General features: G+C 37.7%; 1 protein-coding gene across 3 annotated transcripts in view; it reads right to left on the bottom strand.

Moving 5' to 3' along the window:
* Positions 1-3,282: 3,282 nt before the first annotated feature.
* Positions 3,283-15,939, bottom strand: part of acsl5 (acyl-CoA synthetase long chain family member 5) — a 49,516-nt gene continuing 36,859 nt past the window's right edge. For all 3 annotated transcript variants that reach the window (XM_020537332.2, XM_048608844.1, XM_048608845.1), the window contains 8 exons: positions 11,276-11,371; positions 10,935-11,007; positions 9,010-9,098; positions 8,813-8,929; positions 7,687-7,830; positions 7,311-7,412; positions 6,618-6,689; positions 3,283-3,537 (listed from right to left, as the gene is read on the bottom strand). In XM_020537332.2, coding sequence (XP_020392921.1) covers positions 3,397-3,537; positions 6,618-6,689; positions 7,311-7,412; positions 7,687-7,830; positions 8,813-8,929; positions 9,010-9,098; positions 10,935-11,007; positions 11,276-11,371 — 834 coding nt within the window. In that variant the 3' untranslated portion in view covers positions 3,283-3,396. The remainder of the gene's footprint in view (positions 3,538-6,617; positions 6,690-7,310; positions 7,413-7,686; positions 7,831-8,812; positions 8,930-9,009; positions 9,099-10,934; positions 11,008-11,275; positions 11,372-15,939) is intronic.

Genomic DNA, 15,939 nt, shown 5'->3' with positions numbered 1-15,939 from the left:
AATGACTGGGAACAGATTTGGAGGACTGGGAAGATCCCGTTGTCATGGTTCACATAGCACACCGCATAAGCAGAATGAAGTTTTGTTGAGATTCATCGTGACCACATCTGTGACAAGTGTTTGCTCAGACTCGCTGAACTGGAGTCTGAGCTTCGAACACTGTGACATATCTGGGACAGGGACAGTTACCTGGATGCTGTGTTTCAGGAGGCAGTCACACCCCTTAAGTTAACTACCTCAAAGTTAGTCAGTGGTTAGGGACAGAAGGATGTGACTCTGAGCAAGGTAGGTAGCGGGATACAGGAAGTAGTGCTGAAGGAATCTCAGCCTTGAGCTTATCTAATAGGCTTGAGATTCTTGCTCCCTGTGTGGATGAGAGCAGGGTCTGGAGGGATGATGAGCAAACTGACGATAGCACCATGGTAGAATGAGCCATTAAAGAGGGAGGAGAATAGAGAAATGTATTTGTAATTAGGGATTGTAAAAGGAATAGACACTGTTCTCTGTGGCCAGGATCAAGAGTCCTGAAGGCTGTATTGCCTGCCATATGCCCAAGTTCAGGACATGTTATCTGGGCTGGGGAAGAACTTGGAGTGGGAGGGGAAAAATCCAGTTGTTGTGGTCCATGTAGATGCCAACCAATATAGGTGGAGAGAGATTCTGATGAGGGAATATGAGCAGCTAAGGACTCGATTAAAATGCAGAACCAAAAAGTAGTAATCTCTGGATTCAGATTTATGGTACATTGGCACCAGTACTGGGTAAGGAGGGAGCTGTTCTAATGGAATGGGAGCCAACTGAGTGAGGCTGGGACCAGAATCCTAGTGAATGGACAGGGCTTCAAAGTAAATAATTGGTGGGTGAGGGTGCAGGTGAGTGCTCAGCAGAAGTTCTTACAGTTTCCAGAACAAGTAATAGGACAGAGAATATGGAAAGGCTCAAGAATCTAACTTCAGGCAGAGCAGATAAGGGGAGAACTATGAGAAGGCAGTCGGGTAAACTTGAGGGTGTTGTCCTTAAATGCACACAGTATATGAAACAAGGTAAGTGAGCTTGTCGTGCAGATTGAAATTGGAGTAGACTATTTTCGAAATGGGGAAAGGCTTTGGAAATCTGAAGCTCAAAGGGTCATAGGAGTCCTACTTCAGGACTCTCTTAAGGTCATCATGCAGGTTCAGTTGGCAATTAGAAAGGCAAATGCAATATTAGCATTCATTTCAATTGGGCTAGAATACGAGCTGAGATGTTCTGCTGAAGCTGTATAAGGGTCTGGTCAGACCTCATTTGGAATATTATGAGCTGTTTTGGGCCCTGAGTCTAAGGAAGGATGTGCTAGCGTTGGCAGGGGTCTAGAGGTGGTTTACAAAAACAATTGTGGGGATGAAGGCTTATCATATGAGGAGCGATTGAGCACTCTGGGTCTGTACTCAGATTTTAGAAGGTTGAGGAGGATCTCATTGAAACTTAGAAAATACTGAGAGGCTTGGATAAAGCGGATGTGGAGAAGATCTCTCCACTAGTAGGAGAGACTAAGACCCAAGGGCACAGCCTCCGTGAAGTGACAACCCTTTAGAATTGAGATGAGGATTGTTTTTTTTAATTTGCCGAAATCTGCTGCAGAAGGCTGTGGAGGCTAAGTCATTGAGTGTATTTAAGACAGAGATACAGGTGTTTGATTAGTAAGGGCATCTGGGATTACAGGGAGAAGGTAGGAAAATGGAGTTAAGAAATAAAAACAATAATCAAATGGCAGAAGAGATTCGATGGGCCAAATGGCCTAGTTCTGCTCTTATATCTTAAGGCCTACCCAGGTCATGATCAAAATCCAATTTGAAGACTGCACGTGCAATATATAATCTTTCCAAAATTCAGAACAAAGGATTAATATGAATTGATCAGCTCCATTATTTTGTCAAATTAATGCACCACTAAAGGACTTAAACCTGGACATTCAAGCACGTTTATGATCCTAGAATGAAACCTGACTTGTTAAATCAAATTTATTTTATTTAGTTAAGGTGGTAGTTAGTAACTGATATTCACAAAAAGCTGCAGATTTTTTAAAATAAATGTTTGTTACAAGAACTTTTTTAACAGTCTAAATGTAGAATACAAAACATAGCAAAACAAAGTTTCAACCTGTTTCCCAATGGTATCTGTTACCAAAACTCAAGTTCAGAGAAATTATATTCAATCTCAAATCTTTAACCAACTCATCACAGTTTCTTTGCTGTAGACTAAAGAGACAAATCGATTAGCACTTTCCAAGTTTGCTGACATGATCTTTTCACAGATTTGAGAAACTAAACTTTATTTCTAGTAACCTGCAGATTTTTAACTAAAATTTCCTTGTTTGGAACTTTCACAAGTTAAACCACCTGCTGAGGTGTTTCTCTGAACTGCCCTGTCACCACCTTGCTGAGAAATCAAAACTTGTTTCGGAACTCAACCCTGTGTCTTCTGAACTGAATTTTAAACAAATTTGCTCAATCCTACATGCTGCTGAACTAAAAACAAGCTAATGGCCTTAAATATTTATTCTACCTGTTGTAAATCCAACAATATAAACTTTTTTCACTTTTTTTTAAACAAATACCAGATTTTAAGTCACTGATCCAGGAGGAGTCTCTGATCTTTGGATTTTTAATTAAATGAAAAACTTTCACAAATGTAACCAACAACCCTCTGCCTCTATTTTAAAATCCAAACTCTAAACAGGATATATTAATTATACACTTTCTGTCTCACATTAAAACTTAGTTACTGTTAAATGCAGCTGTAGCTTAGACTTGGGCATCTTAACCACCTATGGACCCAGAACAAGTACCATCAGTATTTTATGAATGAGCTTTTGACAAGTTTGGGCAAAGAGTTTGTGATTGTACTTTCACTGAAGGTAGGGAATATTTAAAAATTATTCCATATTGACATTCTTCTATGCTTCAGTTCAGTGTAACTATTAATTGTGAAACACAAACTGATTTAGATTGAAATAAGCTATGTTGCAGATGAAGACATTCTAGTAAGCTTCAGATAAATGTCAAATCTCAAAAGTAACCTGGATTTTTTTTTTTTTAAATTGGAAGGGGACATTTTGGCTTACATTTACTTTTGAATAAATTGTTTCCATCGTGAACTGATCAGTATAATTTTATTCCCTCCCCCAACGCACACAGCCCCCTGTTTTAGGCAGTTAACTTAAACTTCAACTTTAAATCAACAATTTGAAACATTGCATGTGCAAGCTTGATGTTCTAAAAACCCACACAATGTACAAGTCTGTTATTTTGCAAGCGTGCTTTATTGACTTTGGGATAGTACAGTTTGAGGTTAACTCTGCGTTCTAACATGACAACAAGAAACACAATCCAGAGGTTCCCTACTGAGTATTAACAACTATGCCGATGTAATTTTGTAGAGTTGATCAATCTCAGTTTTGAAGTACTTGGCAAGTTCTGATCTTTTGGCCTTCAGCGTTGGGGTTAGGAGTCCATTTTCAATAGTGAACATCTCAGTGTGTAGATAAAGGTCTTTTACCTAAAAAGAGAAGATTTGAGTCCAAAAAGTATGGTTTTATCACTAACACATTGGTTTAACTTAGTTACTCATTGACAATGGTTTAAAAGTCAAAATTGCATCATTTAAATGTGGTGTCTCACGTTCTGAAGCACTTGGTAGTTGGAAAAGATAGGATAACTAGAGATAATTGAAATCAATGCTAGATTAGAAAAATTGAGAAACTGATGGCACCGATTTAAGGTAATTGGGGAAAAAAAAAGCAATGAGGATGTGAAGAATATCTTTTCACCCTGCAAGTCGTTGGGATCTTCCGGAGTGTGGTAGAGGCATAAAAGGAAAAAGGAAAAATGTGCAAGGCTCTGGAGAGTGGATCTAAGTGAAATGTTCCTTCTGAAAGCCAGCACAGATAGACTGAGCCAAATGACCTCTTCCAGTGGTGTAGATATTAAACCGACCTGTTCACATTTGCACACCCTTGGAACAAGTGGGGCTGTGGTGCCCACAGGATCCATACTGGTCACTCATCTATTCATTATATTTGTTCTGAGAAAGCTCTAACTCTGTTTCTCTTCCCAAAAATGCTGCCAGAGCTGCTGCATTTCTCCAGCACTTTGTTTTTATTTCAGATCACCAGTATCTGCAATAGTTTGCTTTAATTATATCAATTAATCATTTGAAAACCCAAGATTACACTAAGTGTGCAATGCCATGATTTTTTATATAGCGAGAGTGCAGATGGAAGCATAAATTTATAACATTGAGTGGACAAAACTGGAAAGTGTAAACTAATCCATTTTGGTCTAAGGAAGAACAAACATAAGTATTATTGAAATAAATAGTGCAAAGATTAGGAACAGTAGTAATGCAAATCAATTCTATATTAAAACATTATTAAAATATAGTCAGATACAAAACAAACAAAAAGAGCCATGTGAAGTTATTCTTTTATAACTAGAAGGCTAATCTATATAAAGCAGGAAGATAAACAGCTTTACAAAGACCTGGGCTGAACCACATTTGTTGGATATCATGTACAGTTTTGGGCATTATAGTTTAGAAAACCTATTACTCTTAGACAGACTGTTGTAAAGGTTAATAGTTTTACCTGTGCTCCAAAGATTAGATTCAGAAGATTACATAAACTAGGATTATAATCTCTGATGGATATAATTAGGAGATTAGTGGGTTTGAAACTTTTATGATTTTGCAAGCGTAGATAAATAAAATATTTTCTCGTTTCGACTCCCACTGGAAGAATATATAATAAGAGCAGGCAATTCTGGAATGAAGTCAAGAAGCACTCTACATTAAAGGATAGGAGATGCATGGAACTGCTTCCCACTAAAAGCAGTAGATGCTAATTCAATGAATTTTTTAAAAATCTGCCATATTACTGAAACGTTTTTCATCTAACACTAATCGGGACAATTCACAAGAAGTACCAATGTAAATGGAAAACATCTGTGTGATAGGTAACTGCTAACTGGTTGACAAGTAGTTGATAGAAATATTGCCCTGAGCAATGAACTAGCGAATGGCTGTCACCTATTAAGTTGAAATATATGCACCATCTGCATGTCCTTTCTTTCTACAACATTATAGATTGAATTTAATATCCATCAGCTTCTGTGGTGAGATTTGAATCCATGTCTCCAGAACCTTAGCCTGGGCCCTGGGACTGCTGACACAGTGACAATCCCCCCACTTCCTGCCAATGCAAAAAGTCCTTCACTATGTATATGGAAATCGTGCTCTAACTCATAGTAACGATTAGCCCTACCATTCCACCATACCTTCATGTTACTCAGAGCTGGTCATAAATATGATGAGACAGAAAGGGACTTTCTTGTGTCTTGGGCAGCCCGTACATTCTCAATGAACTACGTTGAGGACAAACCCTATCAAACATATGCACCATGTGGCAGCTTGTTGCTGTTACATAATTTAAAATCTGAGATTGATAGATTTGCAATGCACAGGGGTATAAAAGGATTTGGAGCAAATATAAAATTGGAAGTAGCTAAGATACAAATCAGTCATCTAATTTAATGACAGAAAATGCTCGAGGGCCTGACTGTCTTAATCCTGTTCTTATAAAGGTTGATTTAGGAAAATAAGACTATTAGTTTAAAAGCATTTCAAAAAAAAATTTAACGAAGATCTGCCCTGACTATAGTACAAGATGCTGTTGAAATTTAAAGTGCTGAGGATCAACAATTAATTTTCTCTGTCCACATTCACACTTTTAGTATTAAAATAGCTTGATTGGCTCTTGTTCAGTCAAGGCCAGATAATTTCCATCCTTTGATATAAAGGCAGCCATTTAGCCTCGGACATGGATGTTCACAGTCAATCAATTGGACAGTAAGGCAAAAGAATGCACAGCATACTTAAGTGTTACCAGGAAATAAATTGCAAGTCTTTGAGAAAAAGACTCGAGTTATAGTGGTGAAGGCTTTTGTTTTCATGGGAGATTTGTAGGTTGATATACATGCACACTTTGGGAAATTAGAACATTATATAACTGACCAAAAGGAGAGCACTGTACATGCATTTATAATTTTGCAAAATTCACAAGTTATGAATATCACTGATTGGGCCAGTATTTATTGTTCAGCCAGAACTGCACTAGACATGATGTTTGGGAGTTGTTTTATTGAAGCACAGAAGTCCATGAGAGTTAGGTGCACCAATATTACCACGTTAGGAATGTAATTTCAGAATTTTGACCTTACAGTGATTGATGACCACAGAATGTATTCCAGCAAGGCTACATTGGACAATAAAAGCAATTGCAGGGTTGTTTTTATGTTCTGCTTTTCTTGGTTCCTAAATCAAATCTCAGAAAAGAATTGCCCATTTTTACATCAGTTAATATGGAATAAACACATTGATGTTATGTAAATGGTAAATCATGAACTACTTTAAACATTGTGCATTTTAGAGAAGAATAGCCAGTAGTAAGGCAGGACTAAGATGGAGATGTAATTGAATCAACAGACAGGTGGGGGTTGGTGGGTTAATTATTATAGTGTTACTTAAGTAGTTAATTGCCAATTTATATTGCTGCATTTTCTTGTTTGAGCTTAATAATGTACCTGTTCAAATGATTTTAGTCCAGCTTCTTTTCCCAGTTTAACCATGTCTTCTAGAATAATTTTCTTTACTTCCTAAAAAATGGAGGGTAAAGATGGGAGAAAAGCATTACCACCTTTGGTAAACTTAGAACTGAATCAAATACAATTGATCAAACTAGATCATTTAATTTTCATTTCAACTTGAAAAGCCTCTGGATTCTTCAATAGAGATGGAATTTAGGTTTCATCAACTAAGATAGGACCATTTCAAAGCTGAGTCCATGGTCTACTTAATGTCTTGCATAGTACTGAGATAAATCTTAACTGGTGATTTCTTCGGAACTGACAAGACAACACTGGTCTATTAACTACAAGGGTTCACCTTTCAACTACAAGGGTTCACCTTTCAACAACAAGTACAGGTCTTGTTGTGAAACCTTGTCCACTTCAAAGTTACAAACCACGCTCCCAGAATCCACCTAATGCCATTCATCTTCCAAGGGAATAGGAGCAAATATGTACAGTTGGAGCCCTTTCACACTAGAAACAATACCTACGAACCCAATTACATGCTGTATCTTCATCATTTTAATGCACCATCAGTCATTTTAAACCTAGAAATACTGTAAATGGAAAGGATTCCAAGATTCATTACAAGCTCTTATACTGGTTTAAAATGTTAAGCATCTACACTTAGAAAATAAAAATTCATACTGGATTCTTGCAAAGTTCTTCATAGGAGCCTTTGAATCCTTTACTTGCGGCAAATTCCGGAAGTACTTCTGGGTCAGGTACCACAACGGCTACTAAATGAGACTGAAAAGGATATTTAAAAAAAAGGTACATAATATAATTAACTCATTGGAAGCAAAATGAAGACTTTCCAAAATTCATGCAACAACCTGCTATTGACTGCCAGTAGTGTTCAACTGGACACAAAATCTAAGGAGCAGAAATTTAACATCAAGTTAAATCATGGCTAGGTAGATTTCTTTTATTTCCTAGTATATGCACAATGCAGTATTACTCAAAATAGCTTTGGGAGTCAAAAAATATAAAACATAGAGATAGAAAATCATCTAAATATTACCTTCAAGCTGTCTCCATGCACAAAAACTTGGGCTACAGGAGCGCTTCGAATATATACATTCTCAATTTTCTCTGGTGCAATATATTCTCCTTGAGCTAGTTTAAATATATTCTTCTTTCTGTCAATTATTTTCAGTGTTCCATTCTGAAAATGCAAAAGTGAGGTGAAGTATATCAGAAAGACCAAAATTCTCTATGCAACATTTTGTTAAATCTCCAAGTGAACCATCAGAAATTAGTTATTAATCATTTAAAGCAAACACTCATTATTTGTTCACAGTAGAATCACCTTTGCTCATCATTGTCCTTTGAATCTTCCAATGCTCATTAGTTGTAAACAAAAACTCATTAGTATTTCACTTGTCCAGACAGGTGCATTGCAGCTAAAGAAATGCATTCAGTTAATTATTCGAGCCTAAACAAGCGTCTTAGATGGAATTAATAAGCAATTGATCAGTTTTAGAGCACAACATGATTTTTCCTTTGCATTCAGAGTTAATTAGCTCCAGGAAAGCAACTGAGCTCAACTTTAGTTGTGATATACATTTCTGGCAAATTAACAGTTAAGCCCACTACAAATAACAACATTTTAATGAACACAGCAACAGGACAAGGTAGCATTCATATAGTCTTCCTGAGGTAACTGAGACTGCAACCATCTGGTTTTCAACTTGGGTAACATTCTGAAAGGAGGAGAAGAAATGAAAAAGGTTGAACCAGTAATTATGTCAATACTGAATCGATCATCTGCTGCGATCTTCTTATGCAGTCATACTGTTAAAAGAAACTTTAATACCACTCTAAGTCTAAAAGGAGACCAATGGATTTTGAAAAGTTGTAGGTATTTTCTAACCAACCTCGTGAGAGATGTTATCACTCACCTCTGAAGCAGGTAAGACTTGAACCTGGCTTTTCCGACCCAGAGATAGGGACACTACCACTGCATAACAAGAGCATCTTGAAAAATGGTAGATATTTCTAATGATCCAGTTTAGAGATGTAATTACAAAACTCTGGACAACTGGAACTTGAACCAGGCAGGGCATAGCATACAAACAACCACAGATTAGAGTATGAAGATATCCAATTAGTAACCTTGTCTTATGAAATTAAAGGAAATAACTTACAGGCAGCCATTTTCCAATGTCCCCTGTATGGAGCCATCCATCAGAATCTTTCGCTTCAGCTGTTCTTTTCAAATCTTTCAGGTAACCTTTGAACACATTTGAGCCTTTGACGCAGACCTAAATTAGAAAAGGCCACTAAGCATCAGCAAATGTCTGTTTGCAACATTTAAACTATGGCATGATAAATTCTCCATTACCTCTCCTTCTCCATTGGCAGCAAAATAATTCATATCTTTAACATCAACCAATTTCACAATATTGCAGGGAATTGGTGCACCAACATGGCCTAGAAGAAAAAGCAGCACATGAACAGATTTGAATGAAGTCAGCATTCTAGAAGGAATTGACAGATGATACCATGAATAAGTCAAAGATGGTCACTTGGTGCCCACGGCAAACACGTCCTTGTGAGTTTGCTTTTGAACCTGTCAATATTCTCTAAACCCATGTTCAGAAAACTCAAGGTCACAAGGGATTCTCTTCCAATTGCTTGAACATATGCATGGAATACGAGACATGTTGCCCCTGGTTTGTGTTGAATCCTGTGGAAATGTGCACAGCAAGCTGTTGAATGTCTACAACAATTAAGATCGATAAAGTTGGACATGCACTTTTGTTTGATCAGGATGTCAGTTTGTCTTTCATGGTATCTATTAACACCTCAGTGTGGAACCTATGTAGAATAGGACATTGCTATATTTCGTCACAAAACTAATCAGAAAGAAGAAACTGGAATTAATTATAATACTCCCATATATAGGCAATAATTTGTCATCTCTAATCACAACCTAGATTTTCTTAAAGAAAATCTGTCAGCATAATGGTTGTCAGTTTTCTCCTTCTAAAAGAAGGGAGCTCATAGTAAAAGCCAGTTGCGTTGTTGTTAAACCGTGTTATGGTACATTCACTGCCTCAATCCTACCTGCCTCAATTTCCATCTCCTGTAAATACTTACCTTCTCATGTCGTCAATCTTGATTTTTAAAAATTTCTGTAGTTGGCTCATTGGCAAATTTAGCTACAGAATGGAGTCAGCTTAGCTTTCAGCTCTATGCTGCCAATAACCACCTTTCTTTTGCTTTAACAACATTACAACATAGCATAACATCATTATTGTCAGATTCCAGTCAGAAATCACATTCTGAATGAGTCTTAGATTTATTACAACTCAATTTTGGAAAAACCAAAACCGTCATTTGCTACCTAATGAAATTTAATCCCCAACCTTCTGAGCCTGTTCACTGTGTCAGTGACTGCTCTATCATCACCAATATGAAAGCTCATTGACCGATGAAAATGAGTATCAAACTCAACATCTGGAGCACCAAGTCCCATTTGCATCTTAAAACAATCACCAATCTTCATCCTGTACTTCAGTCCTCAATTGTCAACAAAACCTTCAACCAAGATTGAAATTATCTTCAAATTTGATTTCTCTCCCATCTCGTCCCCCTGTCAACTCCTCTGCAATGGCCTCTTCATGGCCCCCTAAATCTATCTTGCATTAACAGCAACTCACCCAGGACACCAACACTTGCATCTTACCTTACAAAAACCCTACGTACCCCTATCCACTACTCCCCTTTGCAAACAGCAATCAATTCTTTTGTTAGTTATAAAACTGAGTGACAGATTTTTGTTAGCCAAAGAAATACAGGAAAAGGTAGCTGTTTGGAGTTAGGTCACAGATTAGCCTTGATCTTATTGAATGGCAATACAGGCTTGAGGTTGCCAAATGGCCTATTCCTCTTCTCAAGTACCCTGTGCCTCAGTATATAGGGATATTTTAAAAATTCACAAATCTCAACAGTGTGCTGTCTTTTAACCTTGCAGCTTCTTCCTGCCCCTGATGCTATCTACATTCAACAGTTTGTGAGGCAGTTTCCTTAGCACATTTTCCATCATATTAATTGGAATTAGATTTAGAACGTAAATTCAACTTAAAAAGTTATTGCTAATTCTAGTTAATGGAGCAGTTTGTTTACTTGTAGCCCAATTCTGAAATCAGGGCTACTTGACAGATAACAGTGATTTAGACTAAAATTTGAAGGTGACATTTCAATTGATAATTAAGGCATTTGAGAGGAGATTGGAGAGGGTGGGCTTTCTGTTAAGCAAATTACCTGCAGTGGAATCTCCAACCATTGAGATGGTGCATCCGGCAGTGCATTCGGTTTGTCCATATGCTTCAAAAATCTAGACAGGACAAGAAAAGCATTTAGATCCCATCTTACCAACACAATACAATCAGGTTTACCGTTAAAGCACAAATTTATTTGTTCATGGCAGTAATTTTTTGTCTTTTTTAGGCCTTTATTTCCCAGCTCAAATATTCCCATAAATGTAATTTGCACTCACTTCCTGAAATGGAAACCTGCACGTATTAAAACAATTTGGAATGCAGAATTAAATTTTGAAGTGAAAGCAGATAAATAAGAAAGTACAGGCTAGAACCTAGACTTACTTGACAGCCTAGTGCTGCTCGAAGGAATGTCAGAACAGAAGAGGAGATGGGAGCAGCTCCTGTTACCATTATACGGACACGTCCTCCCATTGTAGCCTTTGGTACAAAACATAACATTATTTTCAAAAAAAACTTAAATGCTCATAAACAAAAGAGAAAGAATTAATTGCTTCATTGAATGATAAACTAGGATGTAGAAATTGTTAATAATATGTTCTTAGAATTCACAGTTTGCTCCTGTGCAGTTTAAGATAATAACATATATAAATACAATTAGCACTCATTGAGCACCACTAGAGTCATAGAGTCATTATGGTACAAAAGGAGACCGTTGAACCCATCGAGACCATGATGGCTTTCTGTAGAAATTTTCCAGTCAGTTCTTTTTCCTCCATCTATCCTCATAGTCCTAGAAGATTTTTTCCCTCACGTGCCAAATATATAATCCTTTTGAAATCATTGATCATCTCCATTTCCATCACCTTCATAGGCAGCGAGATTCTATTCTGCTGTTCCTACTTCTTACAATCTTAACAGCTTTTTCTCCTAACTCCCTACATCTCTTGCCTAACTCCTTAATTCTGTGTCCTTTAGACCTGTTACCAAAGGCTCATGGGAAGAATTGTTCTTTCCCTGCCTTTTTCTGTTATAATCTTGTGCATTTCAAACAAAATTCCCCTCAAACTCCTTTGTTCCAAGGAGTACAATTCCAGCTCTTCCAAACTAACCTTGTTGTAAATTCTCTCACCTTGGAATTATTCTGGTAAATCTCCTCTGCGCTGTTTCAAGGACCCTAACATCCTTCTTAAAGTACAATTACTAGAACTAGGCAATATTCTAGTTGTAGCTTCATGAGACCTCTAAAAAAGACTAGCCTTTGGATGCCTTTGGATGCAATACCTCTGTTTACAAAGCTCAAGATTCCAGATACTTTGCAAACCATGTTTTCAACACATCCTGTAACCAAAGATCTATGCACATGTATTTCCCATCACCCCCAACCCCAAGTCAATCTGTTCCTGCATACTTGAGAATTATGCCATTGAATCTTCTTCCCATCCTTCTGCCGAACTGGATCACCTTTTTAAATTCAATTTGCCACTTGTCTGTCCATTCTGCTAACTGTGATGGAAGATAATTAACTCAGTTGGATGAATGATTGGTTTGTGATCCAGAGTGATACCAACAACTTGGGTTCAATTCCCACCTCAGCTAAGATTACCATGAACGATTCTCCTTCTCAATCTTCCCCCCCTCCTGGGGCATGGTGATCTTCAGGTTAAACCATTACTGGTTGTCTCTCTTAAATGAGAGAGCAGCCATATGGTCTGGTGGCACTAGGGCTACTTTAACCTTTAACATAATTCATTTGAATTTTTGAATGTTAAACTACTGGCACATGGGTTTTCTGTAGGCCTACGAAAGGATTTAATGATTAACTTGTAAGAATTTCTGTATCCATGGTAAGTTCTTTGAAAACACAGTACCACAGACAGACTTCCTGGGTTTTGTTTGGGAAAACTTACAAACGAACGAATCAAGTAATCAAAGCTTTTAGACAGAAGATTCTGAATTTTTTGGGGGGATACTGAAAGGGCTTAGGGGTAACACTGATAGCTTGAAAAAGAGGTTTTGGATTTCAGTCAGGCAGGTTTTGCAGAAATTTTGGTTGAAGGGATGTGGGAAAACAGTTACTCCTAAGAAAGTTCAAGGTTGTAAGAAATATATTCTCTCTAAAAGGAAAAATAAACTGCGGGTGCTAGAAATCAAAAACAAAACAGAAATTGCTGGAAAAGCTCAGCAGGTCTGCCAGCATCTGTGAAAAGAAATCAGAGTTAACATTTCATCCTCAGTATCCAAGGGCCCAAACACACCTTCCAGGTGGAGCAGTGCTTTGCCTGCACTTCACTCAATCTAGTCTATTGTATTTGCTCTCACAATGTGCTCTCCTCTATCTTGGGGAAATGAAGTGTAGACTGGGCGACCACTTGGCAGAGCACCAAAAAGTGCTATCCGCCAAAAAGACCCCAGCTTCCAGTTCCCTGCCACTTCAACACACCACTTCGTTCCCTGGCCAACATCTCTGTCTCGGGCTTGCTGCAGTGCTCTAGCAAAGGTCAGTGTAAGCTGGAAGAACAGCACCTCATTTTCCACCCCCACAAACCAAGCCCTGTTATCACATGGCCAGCTATTACACACAACCCATTATTAGCAACTAATAGTCCCCATTAGTAGCCATCCATTCTCCTATGCTGACCATTATCCACTCTTTTGTCTGTCAACTGTTCTTCTCTCTCTTTGGGCTCCGTCTTCACCTATCATTTACACCTTCCTCCTCCCCCCACCATATCTTCTGCATAAAAAACAACTTTTTCCCAGCTACAATCACTTCTGAAGAAAGGTCACTGGACCTGAAACATTAACTCCGATTTGTCTCCACAGATGCTGCCAGACCTGCTGACATTTTCTAGCAATTTCTGTTTTTGTTTCGCTCTAAAAGGAGTTTAGTTTAAAAATTTTAGACCAGAGATGTTTGGTTACCCTGAAGGGGTTATTTGAAGCTGAGAAAGTGTAAGCTCAGTTGTATGAAAGCTCCAGGAAGAGACATCAGGTTCTCAAGACAGGAATTGAAGCTACAATTAAATTAAGTCCTATAGATATAAAAGAGGAATAAATTCTCTCTCATGTGAATATTGTAGAGTGTTGTTGTGATTAATGGGATTGTACTTTTCCATGCGTTTCAAAATTTGTGTTACATGTAAATAGTTTGCTTTATTCTATTTTATCTTTGTTTATTTTGCCTATTACATTTCTGTTTTATGGTTAAAAAGATCTATCAAGCCAGTTTTCAGTCTAGGATCTGACTCATTCAGAAATAGCATCAGCTTGGATCATAACATGGCCTATCTATATCCTGCCGCAGTCAGTTAATATCTGCCAGAGTTCAAGTTTGGCATCATTGGCAAGTGAAATTTCACGCTGCTTTCAAGTCAGAGACACATTGGAATAAAACCTCAGTTACTGTAATCTCAAAAATTGTAATTGTCCTGACACTTCATTATGTGGAGAACTGCCTAATGACATTCCATATACAATGGCTCCTAGTTTCAAGTTCACCTGCTGCCAAGTGGTTTGCACAAGTTCTAAAATGCATTAGGAGTAAATAACCACTACTTATTATTCTAGATAATAACAATAAGCTGTAATTTAGCAATAAATGCATTTATTTCAACTGACTGCTAGACTTTTTCTGCTCGAAGCATCTATTGCCAGAGGCATTTCACAATGGAAAAACTCAATCTTCCACATTATGGAAATATATAGATGGCAAACTAATCATGCGCTTGCTCTTGGGCAGATTATTCTCAGGAACTTAATGTACATAAAAGTAAAGTAAGTAGTTACCACAACGAAAATGGAAAATTGCTGTTTCCCCATGCACAGTTAATGACTACCCATTACTGCACAGTGGTAACAGGGACCAGATAGAAGTTTTCAAAATTTTAAGGAATCTGTACAGAGTAGACAGGAAGAAAACGTCGCTGCTCTTAAAAGGATCAGGGACAGGAGGGCACAGTTTTCAGTACTTTGCAAAAGCAGCAACAAGGTGAGAAAAATGCTTTTCACACTGAAAATGGTTTAGGTTTGGAATGCACTGCCTGGAATATGGTGAAGGAGGTTCAATAGGTATTCAAGATGATATTGGATGATGATTTAAGTAAAAGTAATGTGTGGCGTTATGCAGACAAGGCAGGTGTTTGGTATTAAGTCAATATGCCCAGAGAATAGTGCAAACACAGTGGGCTGAATGGCCTCCTTCTGCACCATTCTATGATTCCGTGACATGAAAATAAAAATTACTTATTCAACATTAAGTTGGACGATGATAGCAGAAAGTGTTGTTAGGATATAGAAGTACGGACGTTATGGACAGAGATGAGAGAGAATTGAAACTCCTGTTCCCTTCTGCGTGTATGTACCCAAGAATGCAGGGTCAATTTGAATAACCAGCAGCAAACTGTGGATTTAAATATAAAGGAATATTTCTTCCCCTGTTCACTGTGAAATATAATGCTATATCATTCATTCACCACTCACACACATACAAAAGAGAAACACACATAATTGATAACGTACTTTTACAAGTTATAAACCAAGCCAGTCACATGTTGATCACATAACAGTCAGATGGTTTTGATCATATGGGGAAGGAGCAGACACTGTACACTCATGGAAGAAGCAATTTTCTCTCATTAATCCATGTGGATTCAATGGCTAGAGTTGTACATCAGGATTATTGCAGGACTCCCTTGAAAAGATGTTTTTTCAGTTGGTAATGATGTCAGTTGCTTGAAGTCTTGTTGTCACAAAGTAAGTTTTACATATTTGGACATGAACAGACTTGGAACTCTGAGAATGTTGCTTAAGCATTAATATTGCTGATTTTGCTGTTTTTTTTTATATTGCGTTGATTCAAGGCTGACTGGTTTTACCCTGGTTCTTTGGGTAATAAGATTTATTATTGGTGATTAGTTTCAGTTAGATGGCATTTGGTCAAATCCTTCTATTGTCCACCCAGAATGAATTGAAGTTCAAAGCTATTGCTAGGCAATGGGGAATAAATGCTGGCTAATTACACCGGCTTGTGATTGAACTGGTTTCTC

The sequence above is a fragment of the Rhincodon typus genome, chromosome 20 (assembly GCF_021869965.1).
Source record: "Rhincodon typus isolate 14 chromosome 20, sRhiTyp1.1, whole genome shotgun sequence".
In the NCBI taxonomy this organism is placed as follows: Eukaryota; Metazoa; Chordata; class Chondrichthyes; order Orectolobiformes; family Rhincodontidae; genus Rhincodon; species Rhincodon typus.
The sequence above is the reverse complement of the archived record's forward strand: the minus strand, read 5'-3'. Positions and strand labels throughout refer to the sequence as shown.